The 20970-nt window shown below is 49.2% G+C and overlaps 1 protein-coding gene across 2 annotated transcripts in view; it reads right to left on the reverse strand.

Annotated features, from left to right (window-relative positions):
• The window catches only part of PLXNA4 (plexin A4), a 362709-nt gene that overhangs the window by 290179 nt on the left and 51560 nt on the right, over positions 1-20970 (reverse strand). The window contains exon 3 of one of the 2 annotated variants that reach the window (XM_053897778.1): positions 15718-17173. The exons of the other annotated variant lie outside the window; for it this stretch is intronic. Coding sequence (XP_053753753.1) covers positions 17075-17173 — 99 coding nt within the window. The 3' untranslated portion in view covers positions 15718-17074. Of the gene's footprint in view, positions 1-15717; positions 17174-20970 lie in introns of those variants that run through there. 2 annotated transcript variants of the gene reach the window in all.

Genomic DNA, 20970 nt, shown 5'->3' on the forward strand with positions numbered 1-20970 from the left:
AGGGATTCAAGCCAAAGCTTACAACCAGTGGCAAGCACAGGGGCTCTCTAATACTCAGAGGCTCTCTTCGGGGATCATGCTCAAGGCTAGTGATCAGATACTTGTCAATCCTCTGACCAGCTAGGAAAATGATCAGCACGGGCTTTGGATGCAGGCAGCCATGAGTTCCAATCTTGATGTTGCCACTCCTTGGCCATGTGACCGTAAACAAGGACCGCAGTTAAATGAGGGTACGTGAGATAATGTGTGTTCAGCGCACACTGTAGCCCAGGGCCTGGGACTTCTGGCGTAAAGGCACAGGAATCCAGAATTCAGGGACGTGACAGGTTTGGCTCACCATCTGAGATGAGGTTAGGGCCTTTCCTCTTAATCAACACCTTCCTCAGACCTGGGAGGGGAAGTGGCTCGAACCAAGCCCAGAGCATCCCCACACTCCCCAGAGAGCCTCTGTGGAGGGGCTCTACTCACCTACTCTGAGGTGGCCCCCAATCTCCTTCGTGAGTCCTGTGCTTCTCTTCTCTTCCCTGGTCCGGGGGCCGCCTGCCCACCTCACTGCCAACCAGCTGGCTCTCTCACCTCCGTATCTGAAGAGGAAACATCTCTGAAGGAGGACCCACCAGCCCCGCAGCCCCTCGTGGCATTCCCAAAGAAACCTTTAGCCTGCCTACTCCACAACTGCCTCCAAATCCCATTTTACAATTGACCACATCTCCCAAGAGCAGGAATGCCAGACCAGGGGAGCAGGAATGGGGACTTTAAAAAGAAGAAGAAAAGGAATGTGCTTCTGTTCCCAGCACAGCCCCTTACTCCTGCATTTCCATCTGGTTGCTATTGGCAACCAGGCAATCATATTTTTCTAGTCCCAGATATAATCATCATAATCAATATAGGGTATTTATCCCACTTCTTGGTTTCAAGGAACTCGAAGCTTTTCACATCTATTATTTCTTTCTTCACGAACAAGGGGGAGACACAGGGAGGAAGTGTGCATGTTGGGGGTTGGGTGGGGAAGTGGCGAGCCACTGCCTCTATTTAACAGATGGAAAAACTGAGGGAAGGGGTAAGAAAGGGAGCCGTGAAGAATTGCTTCATGAGACGAGTATGGTTAATAGTAATTAGCATGTGAAACGTGGTTTTGTTTTGTTTTTTACAAATACTCTCTCAATTCCTTCTCCTTGAGAAGTAGGCTCATTTCACTTCTCCTCCAGATGAAACCCAAAAGACGAAGCGACTGTCCAAGGTCATACACCTAGAAATCACATTGCTGAAACTCGAACCCTTCTGAGTCTTGTTTCCTGTGTTTTCCCCACGGTATCTCTGCAAAGAATTCTAATGCAGGAGAGCTAGCCTGCCTCTTCTAGGTGCTGCTGTCACACCACATCATTCTGCCAGTCACTCTGACATATGTAATTCTCTCGGATCCTGGTTGATGCTGGTATTAAATGGGCAACAGGAACAATAATGACAAGATTAAAGCTTCGGGCTGGCTTCGCAAACTTGGGGGCTTTATTTAAATTCCCCAATTTCTATGGAGGTCCCCTCACCAGAGTAAAAAGTTTGAGAAAAAAAAAAATCAGTCTTTTTTGAGTGTGAAATCATGGATCACTTTGACAACTCTGTGATGTTATCTGTTCCTGCGGCAACTGGCTTGACCTCACCCTTTTATTGTAACAACCAAAGCGATGCCAGAGACACGCCTTTGGGGTCCCCGAAGGAGACGAGGCCCATCCTCAACACGTTCCATCCTAAACACCAGCAAAGGCTTTGGTGCCCACCTTGCTAGTTAGTGCTAAACACGGGTGGCCGGAGGTAAAGGACAACAAGTAAAATACACCTGAAACAGGAAACATGTGACCATGGGCAGAACCGTTCTAAGTGGGATGTTTTTCTGCGTTTTATGCATTCATTTCCCTTTGGACACAGCACAAACAGCACTGTAATAAGAGAGCGGCTGGCTTGCCTCTGAAGCCTCCTCTCTGTTCTCGGAACAGAGAATCAGCTGGCCACCACCTTATCTTTTACCATTTTCCTAACAAACAGCAAGGAATTTTACTGCTTGGAAGGAGAGGCCCCCAGACAGGGGTGCCCACCTGTGGTACCCCAAACCTGAGAAGGCGGTGAAAGGAGTCGGGCCGTCCCTTGCCTTCCCGACATCTCATCTACCATTCCCCACTTTCTAGAAAGAACCACCATATTGGGAAGTTCCCTGCATACCCTTGCTATACTCAACTGAGTAGGCAGGGAAGGAAAATGAGAAATAAAAGTGTCTGACAGTGATAGAATCCAGTCTAAGGACACGCAGAAGGAAAAGTTGAAGATCTAGGCCCTAGGGATGATGACCAGTGTCACTCAACGGGCAAAGGCTTGTTCAGAACCTTCTAGTGCAATTACTATGTGATGGCTCCAACCTGGACCTTTAACCCAGGCTGGCCCGCCCATCACCACACAGCCTGACCTGACTGCAGGGACACCGGCCACCTGTGGCCTCCCCTCCCCTTCTGGTCCTATGTCTCCTTAGCTCCTGACATTTTGCTTTTGCCTCCTATCCCCCATCCCCAGTTCCCACACTGGCGTCCGACTTGGTGCTCCCAGCATTGAGTTTCGGTGCTCCTTTTTGGTCACAGTTTGCATTCAACCCCCAGTCCCATGATATTCTGGCCACTGAGGGTGGTCACATGGTTTGTCCCTGGGGCCCAGCCCACATCGACCAGTCTGGCTGGCATCTTCTGCCACACCTGTACCCGCTTGTCACAGGGGGAGGCAAAGAGGGAGGACAGGTGGGCGAACATGCGGTAGGCGCTTTGCGGTCTCTCTCCCAGAAAGTAAAAAAAAAAAAAGAAACGAAAACAAAACCGAAAACAAAACCCTCCAACTTAGAAATTCAGGTTCTCTACAACAAGGGTAAGTTTGGGGTTCTCCTTACGTCCTGCCGTTTCCAACTCTGTCTTGCGGTAGATTCCCAGCAACAACAGTTTCTTCCCTTCGTATAAGACTTGCTCCTTTCCAAACAGCTTGCCACCTATTGTCTTCTCTTAGCCTCCCAATATCCTGGAGATGGATGCAGGCAGATCAAGGAACATGATGCCCACTTTGCTGCATTCAGGGATGCTGAGGCACACAGCCCCGTGAATCGGGCTGGCAGGCTATGCTGGGCTCTGACCGCCTTCAGCTGCATGAGCACGACCCTGACTAGTGCAGGTGTGGGGTAGTTAGAGGATGAGTCCCCCGTGCAGGTGGAACATTGGGCACACCTGCCTTTCCGGCCCTGAAGACAGCTATGACCAAGGTCCCACTCTCATTTTTCACCCAGGATGGACAGTTCAAGTCCACTTCCTCCTCCCAGCTGCTCTGCTCCGGGGCCGCTACTGGGGAGTATGCAGAGCTGAGGTTCAGCTTCCCGACCCACCCATGTGTGAAGGGCACTTCTCAGGACCCGTCTACACTTCTGGCATCCGACACACCGGCCCGTATCTCTAGGATTCTAGCACGAAGCGCATGCACCCTGCCTCCGGCTTCCTGGCCACACAGGGCCATAGCCTCATTTAGAAGGGCGGCCGCATGGCGGAGCCTGGCCGAGATCCACAGTCCTTATCCTCGGTTGTGGACCCATAAACTCCTGCCAAACGTGTAGCTGTAGCCTCAGGGGAAAAACAAGGAAGGAAGGAAAATAACCAAGGTGGGGAGAGGGGAGAGATTCTGAAATCTGGACAACATCAAGAGCCGGTTTCCATGACAACCGCTCCTTATTACAGTTGCTCAAACTGCAGCCTGTTCTAATCAGCACTGCCGATGGAGCCTTCAGCCCCAGTCCGTGAATGCCCCCATATGCCTGGGCAGGAAGGGTGAGGTCTGCTGGGGAGAGGAAGATGGGGGTGAAGTGTGTGGGAAGTGGAAGAAAACAGAAGTGTGGGAATGGGGTGCTTGTGTGTGTGTGCGTGCACACGCAGGCACGTCAGGGCATGCTTATCTTTGCAGGGGAGCCCCTGGCCATGTGGGTGACATGTCACAGCTCCTGGCCATCATGCCAGTGTGGCTGTCTGTGGGCACGTCACCTGAGACTGTCCACATCTCTCCTCCTCCTTTCTGACACCATGGAACGTTCTCTTCTCTCTCGTCTCCTGTAAAAAGCTCTAGGCTGCAGGCCAAAGGCTAACCCCTGTAAGGCAAAAGGCCAGGGTCAGCGCCCAGCCGGGAGCAGGCCCTGGCAGCTTCTGACCATCTCTCAATGAGCCGAGATGGAGCGAAGACTCGCACTGACGTTCTCCAGAGTTCCGCTGAAGTGGAGGGTTTATGGCTCAGCAACTCCCTACCCAGACTCCAGACTCCTCAAGTGCCTGGAAAATGATTGGTGACTTACAGGTTTTCCAGCAACCCACAGGTGGGGCCTCAGGAGCAAACAACTTGTCAAAGTCACCCACTGGGTCTGGTATTGGCCTGGAGACTCTGTCCCCAGAAAACTGAGCTCCCCTCTGCTTGCTCAGAGCCACCCTCTCCCTCTTCCTATGCCCATCTGGCAATCACCCAAACACGCTGCAAATCAGATGACATATGACACGCCGCACTCCGTCCTGCTCTGAAGGGAGTCCGTCCAGGGGGACGAGGGATCTGGTTTATATTTTAAGCAGCTAGAGTCACAAACGGGGGGCTGATGAGGTAAGGGCCATGGCAGTGAACACCGCGCAGCTGTCTGGGATAATCACTTGGCCTTAGCCATCCTGGAGCCGGGGCAGTGGGGCACAGGGGAAGGCTTGCCCCATAGATTATGGGTGTGGGGACCGAGCCAGTCGGCTTCAGGGATTCCAGCTCTCCACCTGTACCCTAGCTGCAAGCGTCACGGCCACTGTTGGAGGCACAGGAAAAGTCGCCAGCGGGGTAGAAGGGCCCAATCCAACAAGGTGATCTTTCCCCCAATTTCCAGCCCTTGGAGAGTCTCAGAGAAACGTTTCAATTCAACCCCCCACCTAAGTTGCTACACGGAGAAATCGGGGTCCTGAATTTGAGTTGATGGCTGACCACCCAGGAGACATGGGGAGGCCTAAAATCAGCAAAGGACAGAAATTAATCAAAATAAATAAACAGGTCACTGAAAAGGTCACAGCTGCCATGCTCCACAGATAAAAGTGGGGAGTTTCAGGGCTTGAGGACACTTGGACTGTTGGCCACTCAGACGCCATCACTGCAAGACCATGTAGAGCCACATGGCTTGGATGTTACTGGGCTTCCTGGCCGCAGTGCCCCTCAGCGCTCCATCTTACGCAAGCGTTACTTGTTCAGAGATGATGCCCATCTAGACTTTGGACCCAACAGCATGGATGCAGAAGAGCATTCCTTCCAAGTTCCTTCCTCCCACTTCCCTGAGTCCTCAGACGAAACAGCTACTAGCTGTCCCTCTGGAAAAGAGAACCCAGGTCACGTGACCCACCAACTAGTACCGCATGACTGTTTTGCGGTTGGGGGGGGGGGGTTAGTTTTTTTTTTTTCATAAGCTCTGGTTTGAACTCACAACCCTGAGATCAAGAGTCACATGCTCTACCCACTGAGCCAGCCAGGCGTCCCTATGGCACGTCTGTTTTGCTCTTCAAAGAGACTCTCCAGAAGCGCAATGGTCAGGATATGGAGCATAAAAAGCCAAACCCTGAAAAAGTACAGATCTTTGCCTACAGCCGGAAAGTAGCTGCCTCTCCCCTTCATGGTCCCCAGCTCACATCATTAGAGGGCTTAATGACGTTGATTTCTGAGGGGCAGAATCTAGCAGGGGGGGAATGCGATCACAGTGTGTGCAGGTATGTGCGTGCACACGCACACATTCTCACAAAGGAAACCGCAATCATTGGTGGAGTGTGGGTGTATGTGTGAAAGTTGGGGGGGGCGGGTGCTGCATGTGACTGTATGCAACAGTTTAGAATGGGAAGAGAGCTTACATCTGAGTGGAAATAAACAAAAACGAAAAACCCTGCCGGATCTATACTTATTCGAAGAGATCCTTAGCCCGCCATGCCCTGGTTGGTCTCTTCCCACTCCTCCTGTTCTCATCACCTCACTCGGTGCAAAGCAGACAGAGACCTCCCCCATCTCTCCCTCCCTGGGCTGGCCCATGCCACCAAGTACACACAACCTGAAAGTACAGAAAAACCCAGAGGCTGCAGCCAGGATGATGCACACACACCAACAGAGTCTCTCCCACTGCCCTGTGTGGTGTCCAGACGAGGGGGGAGAGCAGCCTGACGCTGGCGGTCACTCAGTCACGGCAGGTGGAGACCACCGTCCCCTGGAGAAAGGGAGGTGAAGATGGGGGGGGAAGGAGCATGAGCGGGAGCAGGCAAGAGCCAAGACAAAGCCACGGGTTCAGCAAGAGGAAGGCTGGGGGTGAGGCAAAGGTTGGTGGCAGGAGCCACGCTGCGTGTGTGGTCGCGGTTGTAGGGGCATGATGCTCGCCTCCTGAAAAGGGGTCACTCTTGACCTGGGACCTTCCATGGGGGAGGCCACGGCTTTGGTGCACTCTATGGGAAGGTCTCAGCACAACATACAAACAGTGCCAAAAGCATGCCCTAATAACTTGAGGTTAAAAGTGGTTAAGGCCACAGATTCTGGTTAAATTGTGACCCCTTGGAGCTTTGACTTCCTCATCTAGGAGATGTAGGTCGTATTAAGCAACTCTTTCAGAGGGTTTCTTTTATGATATAACGCATAGATAAAGCACTGGCTACAGTGCCTCGCATGTACTAGGTGCTCAATACATCTTCATTTTATTATTTTCGAGCCCCCGTCAAAGGTCTAAAATGAGGCAGTAAAAGTAGGGGAGTGTCAGATAGATGTTATTACTTGCAGCTCAGCTATGGTTCGTGTTTCCCAGGCAAACATGCAAATGCCCACTTCATGACCACACAATGAGTATTAGCATAGAATGATACCTGTAGTCAGACAACCTCAACATTAGTCCAACATATATTTCGAAGTGTCATACAGTGTCATGGTAAGGAAAAACTCTGATGTCAAGCCATGGCAGTAACCCATAGTTTTCACTTGCCAACCATCAGCCTGCCTTAGCCCAATGCCCAGCATTGGCTAACAATCTAATAGATGCTTTAAAGAAATACAATTCTGTATAGGTTTAGATGTGCTTCATATTGACAATTCTATTCTTGGTTTAATGGGTTTTTTTCCCCAATCTCCCTGATGACTGATTGTCAGCATATCAAAACAAAAACTGTGTTCCAAATCAACTGGCCACCACTGGACAGCAAGTCGTTGAAAGGCTTTTACAGGATGGTGTCTAAGGTTTAACGTGCCATGACGCTCTGAAACACGTGGACATATTAATTCTTCAACCGGCATTGAGATGAACTGGAATGTCCATTTTGAACCCTTCATCCCAGGCAGCGAGCTATAACCTGCAATTATTACCACGTATAACATGCTTTACTATCGGCAAGAATGTTAACCGTCTCTGGTTCATTCAGCAGCCCAGGTATCATTCAAAACTGCAGTTTTCGTTTTATCTTTGGCCTGGAGGGAATTGAGAAGCAGAAAATAGTCTCTGCCAGATCCAGCTGCCCTGTGACTTGAAGCTCAGCTGGCAGGTGCCGTAGCTTCAGACACATGGCCCACAGATGCAGGACCACCTTGCTCGGGCTCGGCGATCTTGAAGGCTAGCCCTTTAGAAAGAAGTCATCTCTGGAAGCCTCTGAAGATCATATAGGCTGTCTACAGATAGGTCTCTCAGAATGTGTGACCATCCATGCTTTAGAACACATGAATAAGTAATTTACTTGGCTAGCTACATAACACACACACACACACACACACACACACACACGCACATCTATACACATACATATCTATACACATACACATACATATGCATCAGCCTATGCTTATGCATATATCCAATGCATGACTACACTCCTTATTCACCTTAGGTGACACGTTGGGTAGAGGTGTTTGTGGGAGACAGGGGGTCCTTTTCTGCTCAGCTTCTGGAACCCAAACACTGGCAAACCGCTGGTGAAAGGGGCAAGCCCTGAACTCAGTAGGTGATCAACCAAAATTTGTGGCAGTAATTCTTTCTGGTCTCTCTTCCCTTTCCCTAAAGCCACTAGCAAATGTTTTAATACTGATGCCTTTTTACCTGTGGTCCTCCAGGCCCTGCCAAGTGGGAGATTACCAGGGTGAGAAGCATCTGGTTCCTGGCCTCAGAAAATGTCCTAAAGCTGAACGAGTAGTGTGGTGCCTTCTGAAGCTTTATGGGATTAGGATAATATGCTTCTGGCTAGCTAATTGGAAAACCTTACTCTGTGTGTGTGCATGTGTGTGTGCGTGCATGTGCATGGGTCCGTGTGGGTTGTGCATTGCTGCCACTTCTTAGGAATCAGTTACATCCTCCCATCTCCCCACAATGAGGCAACCATGAAAGTTCTGAGTTTCATCGTGCAGGAAAATGCCAGGACTCCTGTGTTTAAAAAGGGAGGCTCGGTTTCCCTTCCCCACTGCCTTGCACAGACATGTGTTGCACAGATAAACACCTGGAGGGCAGTTCACAATTCTTTGAGGCTGCTGCCTCTCACACGCAGCTGTCAAATCACACCAGATCAACACGACACAGCAAATAACACTATGACACACAAACGGTAACTTTTGAAAGTACACTCTCCCCACCCTGGACCCGCCTGCCTTCCCCAGCGTGTGCTGCTGTCTTCAAACTAACCATCCTGAAACCGCTTAAAAGAGCCTGACAGGTAATTTATTCTGTGGCAGAGGATAGCAATTTCACTGTCCAGAGGCAAGATACCCGACTGCATCAGAAAATCCATCCACTCATGGAAACAGGCTTAATATGATAACAATTCCAAGGATGTGTGGTCGTAATTCTTTCTGCTCCTTCCTCCCTTTCCCTAAAGCTGCTAGCAAATGTTTTTACACAGCTTCCTTTTTTAAAGGCCCTTCAATGAACCTCCATAGAATAAATCAAATATTTCACCATGAAGGGTGATTATCAGGCGCTTGTTTGTGGAAAGAGTCAACTATACAGGGGTCAGGGCCTCACTGCTGCTATGGGATTTTTGCCCGTAAGTAGAATGTTTTTAAAATTGTATCTGACTCTCTTTTTAGGCAGCCCTGCTGGGCTCTGTAGGGTTTCACTGGGCACTCAATAGAGAAGGGAATGAGGAGCGAAGAAGGCTGGTGAGCAGGGCAACACTTGCCTCCAGAGGCAGAATCAAGATGGCTATATGCTGATTCTTCCAAAACATTCTGACAGCTGTTCTCAACGTTTTATTTCTTAAAATCCATGTAAGGTAAAGGAGGTAAGCATTATTATTCCTATTTTATGTATGGAGCAACCTAAGGCTTGGAGTACCAAAACCTCACCTTCTTCAATCCTATCACAGCAATAGGGGGTCCACGGTTCCTCCCAGGGTAAACAACATTATGGCCCATCCACATTCACGTGGTGAGTTTTCATCAGAGACAGAGCTAGAACCTATGTCTTGCAAATCAGTCACAGACAATCCCCCAAGCTGGTTTTTGCCCCATGAGACTGCATCTCACCTGCCTCGCACAACATACAAATTCTGAAAGGGATATCTAAACATGGCTTTGTCGCTGAGCTTGCTACGAGGTCCTAGACAAGATGCTTCCCTTTACACTGGTTTAGAAGACTGATCTGTAAGTGGGGCTGGGAGTTTCTCAGGCCAAAGTTAAACCTTTCTGGGTTTGCAGGGCCCAGCAAAGTGCCTGGTCTAGTGTGTGTCCTCCATATGTGCTCACTGAACTGAGAATAACAACAGAAATCTCTTACCTCCCATGGACAGCCCCAAGTGAGGAACCCAGGCTTAGAAGCACTGGACACGGCCCAGGGATCCCCAGCTTGTAGAGCGGTAGCATATCTATGTAGATATACAGATATATATCCTGCCTATATTATCCTGATTATAAATATATACGTATATGCATATCCTGACTGTACCACATTTAAAATACCTATTCAGTCAAATAATAATCCTATTGCTTGGCCACCAGTCAGAGGAACAAAGGTCTCTCAACAAATGACTTGCCCAAGGCCAATAAAGGCTGAATGTCAGAGAATGGTGTTCCCAAAGGTAGACCCGGCTTAATGAGGCCGGAGGTCTTACCAGGCTGCGCTTGGAGGGCCCCTCAGGGTGAGGAGTGCCAACTGCTTTACAAAGTAGCATCAAGGGTGACATTCCTGCCCTCAAGTCACCACTCTGTCAGAGTCAGAGGTGAAAGGAGGCTCCCAGACCCCAAATGGTTACACTTGACCTTCAGGGCTGTCCTGGGAGACCCAGGGACAAAAGTGAGGACAAATCTATGTCTGAGGAATGCAGAGGAAGTTATCAGTCAGGAGCAAAGAGTTGGAGATGAAAGGAATACGTTCAGAGTCGCCAGCCTGGATCTCAGGGCCCAGGACCACAGAGGTCCCAGATGACGGCAGGAGAGGTGAGCCTGCCAGTTGTGCGTACGACTGCGTGCAAGTAAACAGAGAAACAGAAAACAAAGGGCTTAAAAACCTGGAAAGATCGAATGAAGCACTCCCCCGCCCAGCACCCAGTCCATTTTCAGAAGTTTTAACAGATGTCCTTTCCACCCCCTTGCTTCTTGGGAATGCCTCAAGATTTTTACTTTTCGCGAATGGGCAACTTCCCCACCACCTACGTTTTCTTTCTGGATTCCAATCTGCTGCTTCTCCATGGGATCATTCCTGTTCTTTTGCATTTTTATTTTAGATTCTGACCTTTGCCCTCCCAAATGTTGTTGCTCAGAGAAGTCTCCCTCTACAAACTCATCTTACGCATTTAATAAGCACTTACCAAGTACCCACTGTGTTCCAGGCACTGGGCTAAGCACCAGCCATGTGTGGAACAAAAACAATCCCAGGCATCCGGAGCTTAGAAATTAGTATGAAAGACGGGCATTCAACAGGGAACCAGAAGCAATGCTCCGGATTCTTCTGGGTGGCTTCTTCTTGGAGTCTCTCTGACTTATCTCGCCCTGATCTGGTGGGCTTGAGCTTCTAGATTGTTGGGTCTGGTGTGGCCCCGAGGGGTCAAACCCCTACATTATGCCCGAGGCTGACTGATGTTGGCAGGGTGGTGCTAGTAGGGTCCTAGAGGCTGTTAACAGTGTTAGTTCTAACTGGCTGAGCCTGTGATGTTCCAGCTGTGCAACAGGCTACCCGCCTGCCCCCACCCCAGGCTTCGTCACCGAGGAGAACCACCAGGACAGCAGACCTCTCTGCTGCTTTTCACACCTTTGGTGTCTCTCAGGGCTCAGCACCCCCAAGTTCTGTGGAGGAGCAGGAAGCTTTACCTCACTGGAAGATATTCCTTCACTGGTGCTCAGAGCCAGCCCTCCCCTCGTGGTTGTTTTTCTGCAGCAAAGGCAAATCCAACCAGTGGCATCATCTGTTTTACACCTTATTCTCTTTGGGGGAGCATTCCCATCTCCTGGGCTGCTTGTGAACACATTGTCAAGTCCCAAGCCTTCAGAAAGAGGAATCTTACTCCCTGAAGTTCAAATCAGCTGGGCAATTTTCTTCCCAGGACCCAATTCTACTGACACTCTGTATATTATTTTTTTCCCTCTGAATGGTAAGACAGACTGATGGCTTCATGACTGTGACTTCCATGCCCTCTCAGCCCGATGTTTCTAGTGTCGATTTCTAGCTGCCAGTGGGCCCATGATCTGTTTCCCTGCACGTGCTCAGTCGATAGGAATCAAGGGCGGTGACGATGCTGCTGCTGGTGGTCATGGCCACGTCCCCCTGGATTGCTTCCTACTCAGCCTTCCTTTAGATACATCCCTCTTAATTAACCTCACGTCTGTATCTTTTCTTCATTACATTGAAGGGAAAATATTGTCACTGGAGGATTCAGCGGAGAAACTTTCCGAAGACCAACATGTAGCATCTCCAGGGTTCCCCTTCATTTTCTAAATTGGCACTTCTCTCAAATTAAAACGAATCTGGCATCACTTCTTTTTAAAAATGTGTGCTTCCATTCCAGGAAACACAATAATAGGCTGATCCTATCAATGAGCAGAGAGGACCATGAACCCATTCAATGATCATCGTTCTGTGTACTCAAGCCGGCATCGACTGGCCACACATTCTCTCTGTGAATTCCAGGGGACCCCCCTTACACGGTCCCTTCTCCCCAAAAGCATTGCTTACAAACTGAGCCAGATCCAAAACATTTCGGTGAACTTAAGAGCATTCTCTTGCTCAATTTTAGCCCTCGTTATTATTTTTTTGTCTAGAACCTGAAACTTTTATTTTGAAATTCTCTCCCACACATACTTTACTTCTGCAATTTGGAAATTGAACCAAACACTTACCTCACCCTCCTTAGCAATGCCCTTTTACTCAGATATATTTTCAGGAATTAACTCCCTTGTGGACAACGAGGACCATATGCTGCATTGTGAGCACCCTGAGCGGCAGGTGGCAAGGGATACACGTTCTAGGAAGCCCAGGCAGCCTGGTGCACATCTTGTGAAGGTTTGTGCTGGTGTGGGGTGGGAGGGATGGTCAGGTTTGAGTGAGGGTATGACTACCAGTGGGTAGGCACCAAGTCCACTAAGCCACACACGTTCTCCGCCTTCCCCACATTTGAGGGCTGTGCTACCCACCACCTGTAGAGTGTTCATGCGAGTCCATTTTTCTAGAAGTGCAGAAGAATCTGACAGCCACCATCCCTGCTCCCACACAGTGAACACTGGCGCCATCAGGCCCATTAAAGGGCTTCTCCTTAAGCTTGGTTCTCATCAAATTCCCGATCTGGCCAACCAAATCACCTCGCCACATCTAATTTGGATTATTCCAAATCTGCCCCCTGCTCCTTCTGTTGTTTCTGAAGCAGATGAGAAGAGTTTTGTTTGTTTGTTTGTTTGTTTTCTGGAGTAACTCACATCCCAAACCATCTGATTTTTCTCTCTTAAGCTTTTGGAGCCCTCTCTTCACAATAGTTGAGTGGGCATGCCTGCCTCAGTATCCACTCATTTGCCCTCAACAGAGCCCCTGTGGGGCATGTCCAAGGAACACACGTCACAGATACACAGACACGTCTAGTTGTATTGCCATGGGTGAGAGTATACAAATGACCTATCTCCATGGGATGAATCAGCAATTATTGCATTCTTAGTCCATTTGGGCTACTATAACAAAATACCATAGAATGAATGGCTCATAAACAATAGAACTTTCCCTCTCACAGTTCTGGAGGCTGAGAAGTCCAAGGTCAAGGTGTCGGCAGATTCATTGGTGAGAGCCCACTTCCTAGGTCATAGACAGCCCTCTCCGTGCTTCGTCCTCATAAGGCAGAAGGGGCCAGAGAGCTCAGTGGGGCCTGTTTTATAAGGGCACTCTACTCTCATGACCTAATCACCTCCCCCAAATCTCCTTGTCCACATACCATCACATTAGGGATTGGTTTTCAACTTATGAATTTTGAGGGGGGACACAAACTTTTATTCTATAGCACACATCACCCCTACAAAACTGTGATACTCACTCCTGGGTAGATAATGGTATCTTTCACACCCAAAATGCTTTCAAATGTGCCCGGTTGTGAAAAGAGGGCAAGTATACGGTTTGGAAAATCTTGCCCAATTTCATGGTCAGACCATTTAAGTACCTCACTTTTCTGTCTATAAGGAAAGAAAGAGAGAAGCATGAAAACAAAATTCTGTGCATCTCCTAAGAGATTCTGTTCACCCCCTCCAGCGGGATGGAGTGCTCTGGGTGGTACCGAAGAATGTCAGGAAGTTCTCCTTGTCACTGGGAACCCTGCTGGGCTCTCCTTATGTCCTCCCTCAGAGATTCTGCCTTCTGATGTGGTTGACACAGTCTCTCACGCTCACATGATAAGCTGGTAAAAATCAAGGCCACAATTACAGGGGAAAAACTCACAGGTACTTCTCGATGAAGGGGATTGTTCGCCCAGCTCTGAAAACTGAGCTATCCCCCTAATAGGTCCAACTCAGCTCTGTGCCATGTTGAGAAAAGCACACCAGCTCAGATGGAGGAAGAGAAGGCCTCAGGGCAGGGCGACCACCAGGCTGAGGCTAAGACGGGCAGGTATGGCCTTGGGCATAACTAGTCAGACTAACTCTCCCCGAGTCATAAATGAACAACAGTACAAACTCCTTGCGGTTGTTAACGGTTAAATGAGATAGTGCACATAGCCCACTCACACCAGAGACTACACTTCATACACACCAGTAAAGGTGAGCTAAGAACAAAAAACCTTCCCAGAATACCTTGCGTTTCACCCCTGCAATAGCCTGCTAAGCTAGGCACTGTTACCATGACGTCACACACGAGGAAATCCAGACCCTGTGCTATTAAATACCTATCCCATGTTGTATAGAAGGTGATTTGAAAGCAGAATTAGAGAAGACTGGATCTGTTGGTTTTATTTGAGGGGCCCAGAGAGGAAACCTGGTGAAGGCCTTGACGTGGCCTGGATGGTGATATCTGGGCTCCAACCTCTCCATCTTCTTTAGCCTTCAATTTGCCCCGAGGAGGGGAAGGGCATTAGCTTTATGCACCAGGCACCCTGATGAGGGTTTTAAATAGGAAAATAAATAATAGCTGTTCCCATACAACAGGCATTGGGTATCCCAGTTACCTCATTTTATCCTCATGAAAACCCTATCTGGTGGGTGTTCCTAATGGCCCCCGTTTGCAGAGAAGGAAATGAAGGAGCAGGAAGGTAAGGTAACTGGGGCAAGGCCACATGATGGTCAGGGGCAGATTTGGGGCTCCCGCCTCAGGCTAGCTGGTCTGGGTGCCCTTGCTCTTGGTAGCAGGGTCACAGTGGACACAGACGCCTCTGAATTCCTCAGTAGGCCTGTGCCTGGGCTTTCCTTCCCTCCCTTCCTCTCTCCACCCACCCGCGTCCATCATGTGCATTTTCATTAGGCATCTTTGCCTGGTGATCTGTTGATTTGTTATATTAGAATTGCAAACAAATGCTCTCATTTCATCCTTCCATCCTCCCTCCCCTGCCCTCCTGGCATCTGGAATTCAGCATTGATTTTTCTGGTCCCGCTCCACTGCCTGACTGACATTTCTGGTTGATTTCCCCTCAGAGACCTTCAGCTGGCTGGCCAGGCTCCCACGGGGGCCCAGGATGGGAAAGCTCATCACCTGGAGAAGCTGAACTGGACTCGTCCCCTCTTTCCCTGTTTGCAGGTGCTCATAACCCCCTAGACTCAGTCCCTGTTATCCAGTTGATGGGTAGGCTCTCCTCAATCCTTCAGGGCTCTCAACTTGGAGGGGAGGGAAGGGGAAACTGGAGGAAATAGGTAGCCCTGTGAAGTGGGACTAGGGGTAATTTGACTTCTTGTGGACGAGGGAGGGGATTACCCTGCAGCAAAATAGACTGGAAGGTATGAGGAAGATGGGCTCAGTGAAAGAGACTGGAAGGTGACCAGGCTACCATCTTGCAAACGGAGGGGCCCTAATCCCTTAATTCATCGGAAGACTTCACGTGATTATCAGTTTTCTAAAAATGGAAAGTTTTCTAATAAAAAAGTTTTCTAATAATCCTCAGAGGTCATCTAAACCACTTTTTCTGTCCAGGTCACACAGCATATTTCAAAAAGATAGGCTTTTCTCCTAAGTTTAAGAACCCAAACAAGCACACAGACCCCCCCCCCCCATCCCTCTCTCTCAATGTTCGGTTTCTGTCTCTGATAATTATGTTGGATTACGAGGTACTAAATGGAGCTACATTTTCTTCCCTGAACTTCATATTCCCACTGGAGACTGCCCAGTGAGTGCTTAAGCTCATATTTTATGGAAGCCACTACTCTTCCAGTAAGATCTGGACCCAGTGCTCCATGAAGTGGTCAGTGATGTTCAGGTCAACAGGGTGATCTGGAGCCAATAGTGGTGGGCTGCAGCCAGCTTGTTGCCAGCTCAGGACAGCTGATTATTACATTTTTAGGAATTTTGTGATCTGGTTGTTAAATCAGCGTGAGCTCACCACAATGGGACTATTTACACCACAGAGATTGGCATATGCTATAAGTCAGGGCTTTTTTTCCCCCCTCTGGAGAACGAGGGGTTTACTGAAGAGGGTGGCCAGTCATATGGTCAGCTTAGACAGAGGCAGAAGGCATAGGAAGGATGGGCAAGGTGGAAGAGATGGAGGGAAGTCAAGGAAACCACATTCTTTGATCTCTTGGAAAGAGCAACCTCTAATCGAACAGCCACACCTCCTCATCTCCTAATCAGGCACAACCTCATTCCCTCAGCACCTATATGTTATTTATCCCCCGAGGAAAACAATCACGGGTCATGTTTTCAGGCCTGGAATGGAAAAAGGTGAAGCGACACCAGGGACTCTGGATGCTATCATTTCTTAGAAGCCGTGAACTGGAGGTATAAGAATAGCGAAGAACTCTTAACCAGACACTGAATTCTTGATGCACATTTACACATAGCCCAGCCATGGTTCTCTCTAGCTATTCCTTCTATACACGTTTATTCTCTCCAGCTAACTGATGAGCTCATCAAAGCAGAGATAATGCCTTTTATTTCTTAGACATCTTTGCTAGTACCTGGTAAGGCACTGAAGACACAAAAGGTAATTCACAAATATTTGGTTTGCTCATTGAATTGCTTTAGATGGAATTGAATTGGTGGCAGACCACTGGCTTATTACCAGAGGTCAAGCTTTACAAATCCCTTTTTTCCAATGAGCTAAAAATCAGCTGCCAGATGGATAGATACTCAGGCATAAGCTTGACCTTAGAACTTCACCTGGGCTTGTGCTTATGGCTCTCTACCTCATTCCCACTTTGTCCAGTTGACTGTTTCCCTTCTCCACAGTTTCCCAGGCTTCTGGCCCCTTATTTGGAGCCATATGGTTTGATACTGCGAGTGTTAGTTAACCTGGCAACTTGATCCCTGACAGTGTTCAATCTTGCACCTGGAGCACCCACAAATAAGGGCAACCCAAAGTCCATCCAGGCCAAGAATTGTTGCCAGGTTCACATTCAATGGGGTTTAGAAGCTAGGAGGAGCCATCTCTCCGAAACTTCTGCCTGATCAGTGTTTCTGACCCACTTCAATCCACAGTTGATCCACTTCAGGGAAACCAGCGCCCAGGGAAATTACATCCTGTTCTTCATGGTCCCAGCTCTGCTCCTATAAAGGGGTGAGGAGGCAAACACAGCCCCTTCAGAAATCTCTCCTTCTCTGTCTCCCCTGTCACATGTGACTGCCTCCACTTGTCGTGCTTCTCCATCTTCCCTGACAGCTTCATTTAGAATCAGAAGCAAGCCTCTCTCCATCTGCTGGATGAAAGGCCAAGTTTGCTGAGTGGGGTGCCACTTCTAAGGGGAAGCCTGCCTTCCCAATCTAGTGGCTGAGGTCCAGGCTGCTCCCGCAAAAAGATGCCAGTGGGTGTTCACCTTGTAAGGGCCAAGACCTCTCTGAGAATCTTCTCAAAAGTTCTGGAAAATGCTCCTTCATCCATTGTTTTAATGAACAATTTCACAGAGTTCATCATTCTCCAAAAGCCCAGCAGGGCGGGTGGGGGGTGGGGGGTGCAGGCCAAATGACTCCAGATTAAGGACACCAGATGAAATGTTTCTCAGTCACATCATTGTCCATTTCCTTCCTGGACACTCGCTCCTATTTTGCATCTCAAATCCCTTCCCTCCTCCTGGAAGGAAGAGGACTGTTCCATAGGATCCCTCCACATTACAGATGAACAAATTGGCATCCATAGAGGCCGTGTAAGTAGATCAGGCTCACACAGTAAGTGACTATGAGAGATGAGACTAGAATGCAGGTCCAGGAGGCTGTGGTTCTCTCTGGCACTCAAAGAAGCTTCTACATAATGCTTCTACATCATCAGCTTTCATAGGCCTCAGAAATCACCCAAGCAAAACCCTGGCCTTCTATGTCTCCTCAGCTAGGGGTACACAGCAAGGTTTCTAAAGGGAAGGGAGTGCTCCTCCTGCAGAGCAGGTGGGTCTTCCCACAAAGGCAGGTAGGACACGTGAGCAGCTCTACGTCTGTCCCAGGATGACATCTGGAGCGCTGATACCCTAAGTGTCTCTGACACACTGACTCCACTGTTAATGGGGCAGCTCTAACTGCCCGGTAATTTCATTACTGTTCTATCAGCAGCAAGTGATCATGTTCACTTCACTCCCCCTCCCCGACTCTTCCATCACCTGGTTGCTGAGGAGTTGTCCTCACAAGGTGGCTGCAGGGACCAGGGATAATTGGGGGACCAGAGAGGCCAGCTCTCCCCTCAGTGCAGCACTGATGGAGCTGAAGGTACCGGCTCAGCCTTCCCCAGAGCCAACAGCCAAGGAGGCAGATGTGCTGTCCCGTTGGACTCATAACCTCTCAGCCTCTCAGCTCTCTCTCTGAGATTCCAGAATGATCTCTGCATGTCTGTGAGTAAGGACTCTGTTCCACTCTGGCCTGGAGCTTCTCTGGGCAAACTGGAAAACCAGAGAGGCCCAGGTGGGTAAGTCTGATCCTAGGTCTCTCACTTCATGGCTCAGGAAGCCAGGCAGGGACCCCACCTTTGGGCACTCTACCACCCAAGGCTTAGAGGCCTCAGAAACGAGATGACTCAAGCCTGAAGAAAATTCTCAGGTTACATTCCCTTCTGTGTCCACATGCTTCAGGTATGGGTGGTACACACCTAAAGGTCCTCATTGCTAACTCAGGGTAGGTCCCGACTCACCAACACCCGCCCCTTGTCTTTTTCAATGGCAAATGTCTAAACCTTCAGGAGACCATGGGTAAGAAAGGCAAGTGAGAGTAGGTGGATGAGGGTTCACCCTTCACGGCTGAGGCCTATCGATGCAGATCTGGAAGTCTTTACCCAGGGAGCAGTCAGGGGACAGCTCGATTCCACTTCCAGGTCCTTCAGGCTGAGCTGTTACTCTGGGCTCCCTTTTCGCTGTGCCCCTGCCTTGAGGTCTCTGGGGGTTACCACGGGAATGGAGCTGGAGGCAGCGGCCATTGTTTTCCCAGTCCGCATCACATCCCCCAACAATAACTGATGTGCTGAGCAGCTTAGGAGGTGTTTGTGGCAGAAAGTCTAAAAGGACTGACAGTTCCAGCCCTCAGACAGTTGGGGAAATTTAGAATACATGGGAATACACATGGAGAGAACAAATATTAAGCAATATAGAAGCCTATTCCCAAATCAAAGTTTCAAAGAGGGCTCTCTTGCACTGATCTCCAGCAAGGAAAAAAAAAAAAAACCTTTTTATTTACTTTTTTTTTTTTTTTTTTACAGTTTATTCATTTATTTTGAGAGACACAGAGATCAGGAGAGGGAAGAGAGAGAATCCCAAGTAGTTTCTGCGCTATCAGCACAGAGCCTGATGTGGGGCTCAATCCCACGAACCACAAGATCATGACCTAAGCTGAAATCAAGAGTCAGACACTTAACTGACTGAGCCACCCAGGCACCCCTGAAAAAAGGCTTATATTTTGTTTGTTTTCTGTGCTTGAGGTGCCCAGTGGGGAGGGAATAGTGGGGCAAGCAATCAAGGACACATCCTTGTCTGTGGAAAGCTTTCTAAGAGAAGAAGGTAGGGGACAGCGTGGGTCCTGGACCCAGGGGGCTCCAGGAAGGGGAGGCCAGGCCAGGCCCTTTTAAGAGAGAGCAAGAATAGGCTCACACTCTTTAGCTGCCTTAGCAGAACCGACCGAGCACACCAGGCTGGGATCTGCACATGGGCACGGGGATGTGGGGCCCTGCAAATTTATTGTAGCAATGTTCTTCCTAGAGATGACAGCCAATGGGCCTCCTTTTCTTAAATCTGTTTCTCTCAGTCTTCAAATTGACATTCTTCCAAAATGAGGCTGAAAGAACCAGATACCAAAACATGGCATCACTCACTGTCCTCTTCCTTTCTGGACAGCCCCCTCCCCATTCCAAAAGGCATGCTGGAAGGACACACAAGAGAGTCTTGGCCCTTTCTTCTCATGGAGCTTGTCTCAAGTCTTGCCTTAGCTCTGGGAGTTAGAGTAGAGGCAAGAAGATGTTTTCCTCCCTTGCTTTGACCAGGAGAAGCATTTCCAGAAGAACCTGGAATGCAGTTATCTTTCATCATCTCTCCCAGCAAGGCATCGTGGCACCAGCAGCAAGAGATGGAATAGGCAGGAATAAAAGGCAAGGCTTCTGCCTCCCACTGAAGCACCCCACCCACTGTAACACATTTCGAGGTACTCGGGCCTTCCCAGCCCAGAAAGCTTAGAGCGTGCCCATCTCTCCCAAGCGCAAATCAAGCAGGGCTCCAAAGGCAAGGAAAAAGGAAGAGGGTCTAACACTGAAAAAACCAGTGGTGGCCATGAGGTGCTGGACAGTCCAAAAAGATGTGGCACGGGGCAAGTTTCTAGTCCCACGTCCCTCCCGGAAATAGTCATGAGAGAGCACTCACACGCTATGAGGTGTGCGTGAAAGGTGGGAGGCCCATGCTCCCAGTCCCTGGAACACGATGTTCGGCCCTCTCCCTTCTGTGGGGAAAGACTCTGCGCACGAGCAGTTCCATTCCAGCCCAAGCTCTCCGGGCTCCAAAGCCGGGGATGAGGGAAGACGTGAACATTAGCACAAGGGATCAGAGGAACAAGTGTCAGCTGGAAGACAGCTCCCAAAATGGTCGGAAACGAAGGCCCTAATTACATTCCTCCATTGGCGATGACCTTGGGTCATCACACACCAGCAATTATTTACTCTGGCAAAGTGATTAGGGAATTGGGGCCAGGGAATTGATGTGTTGGGGTAGAGGCACATGGAGTACAGAAGATGAGGGTAGTGATGGGAAAGATGCTGTTTTTGCATCTGCCTCCTCCTAATTGGGGTCAGTGCTGGCATCAGTGAGAAGCTTTACACCGTGGCCTACTCTTCATATATGGAGGCCCAAATAGGAAAAAGGGGTAAAAAAAGAGAAAAGGAGAGAAGAATA

This window comes from Panthera pardus, unplaced genomic scaffold, assembly GCF_024362965.1.
Source record: "Panthera pardus isolate Hobbes unplaced genomic scaffold, ASM2436296v1 HiC_scaffold_8, whole genome shotgun sequence".
NCBI lineage: Eukaryota > Metazoa > Chordata > Mammalia > Carnivora > Felidae > Panthera > Panthera pardus.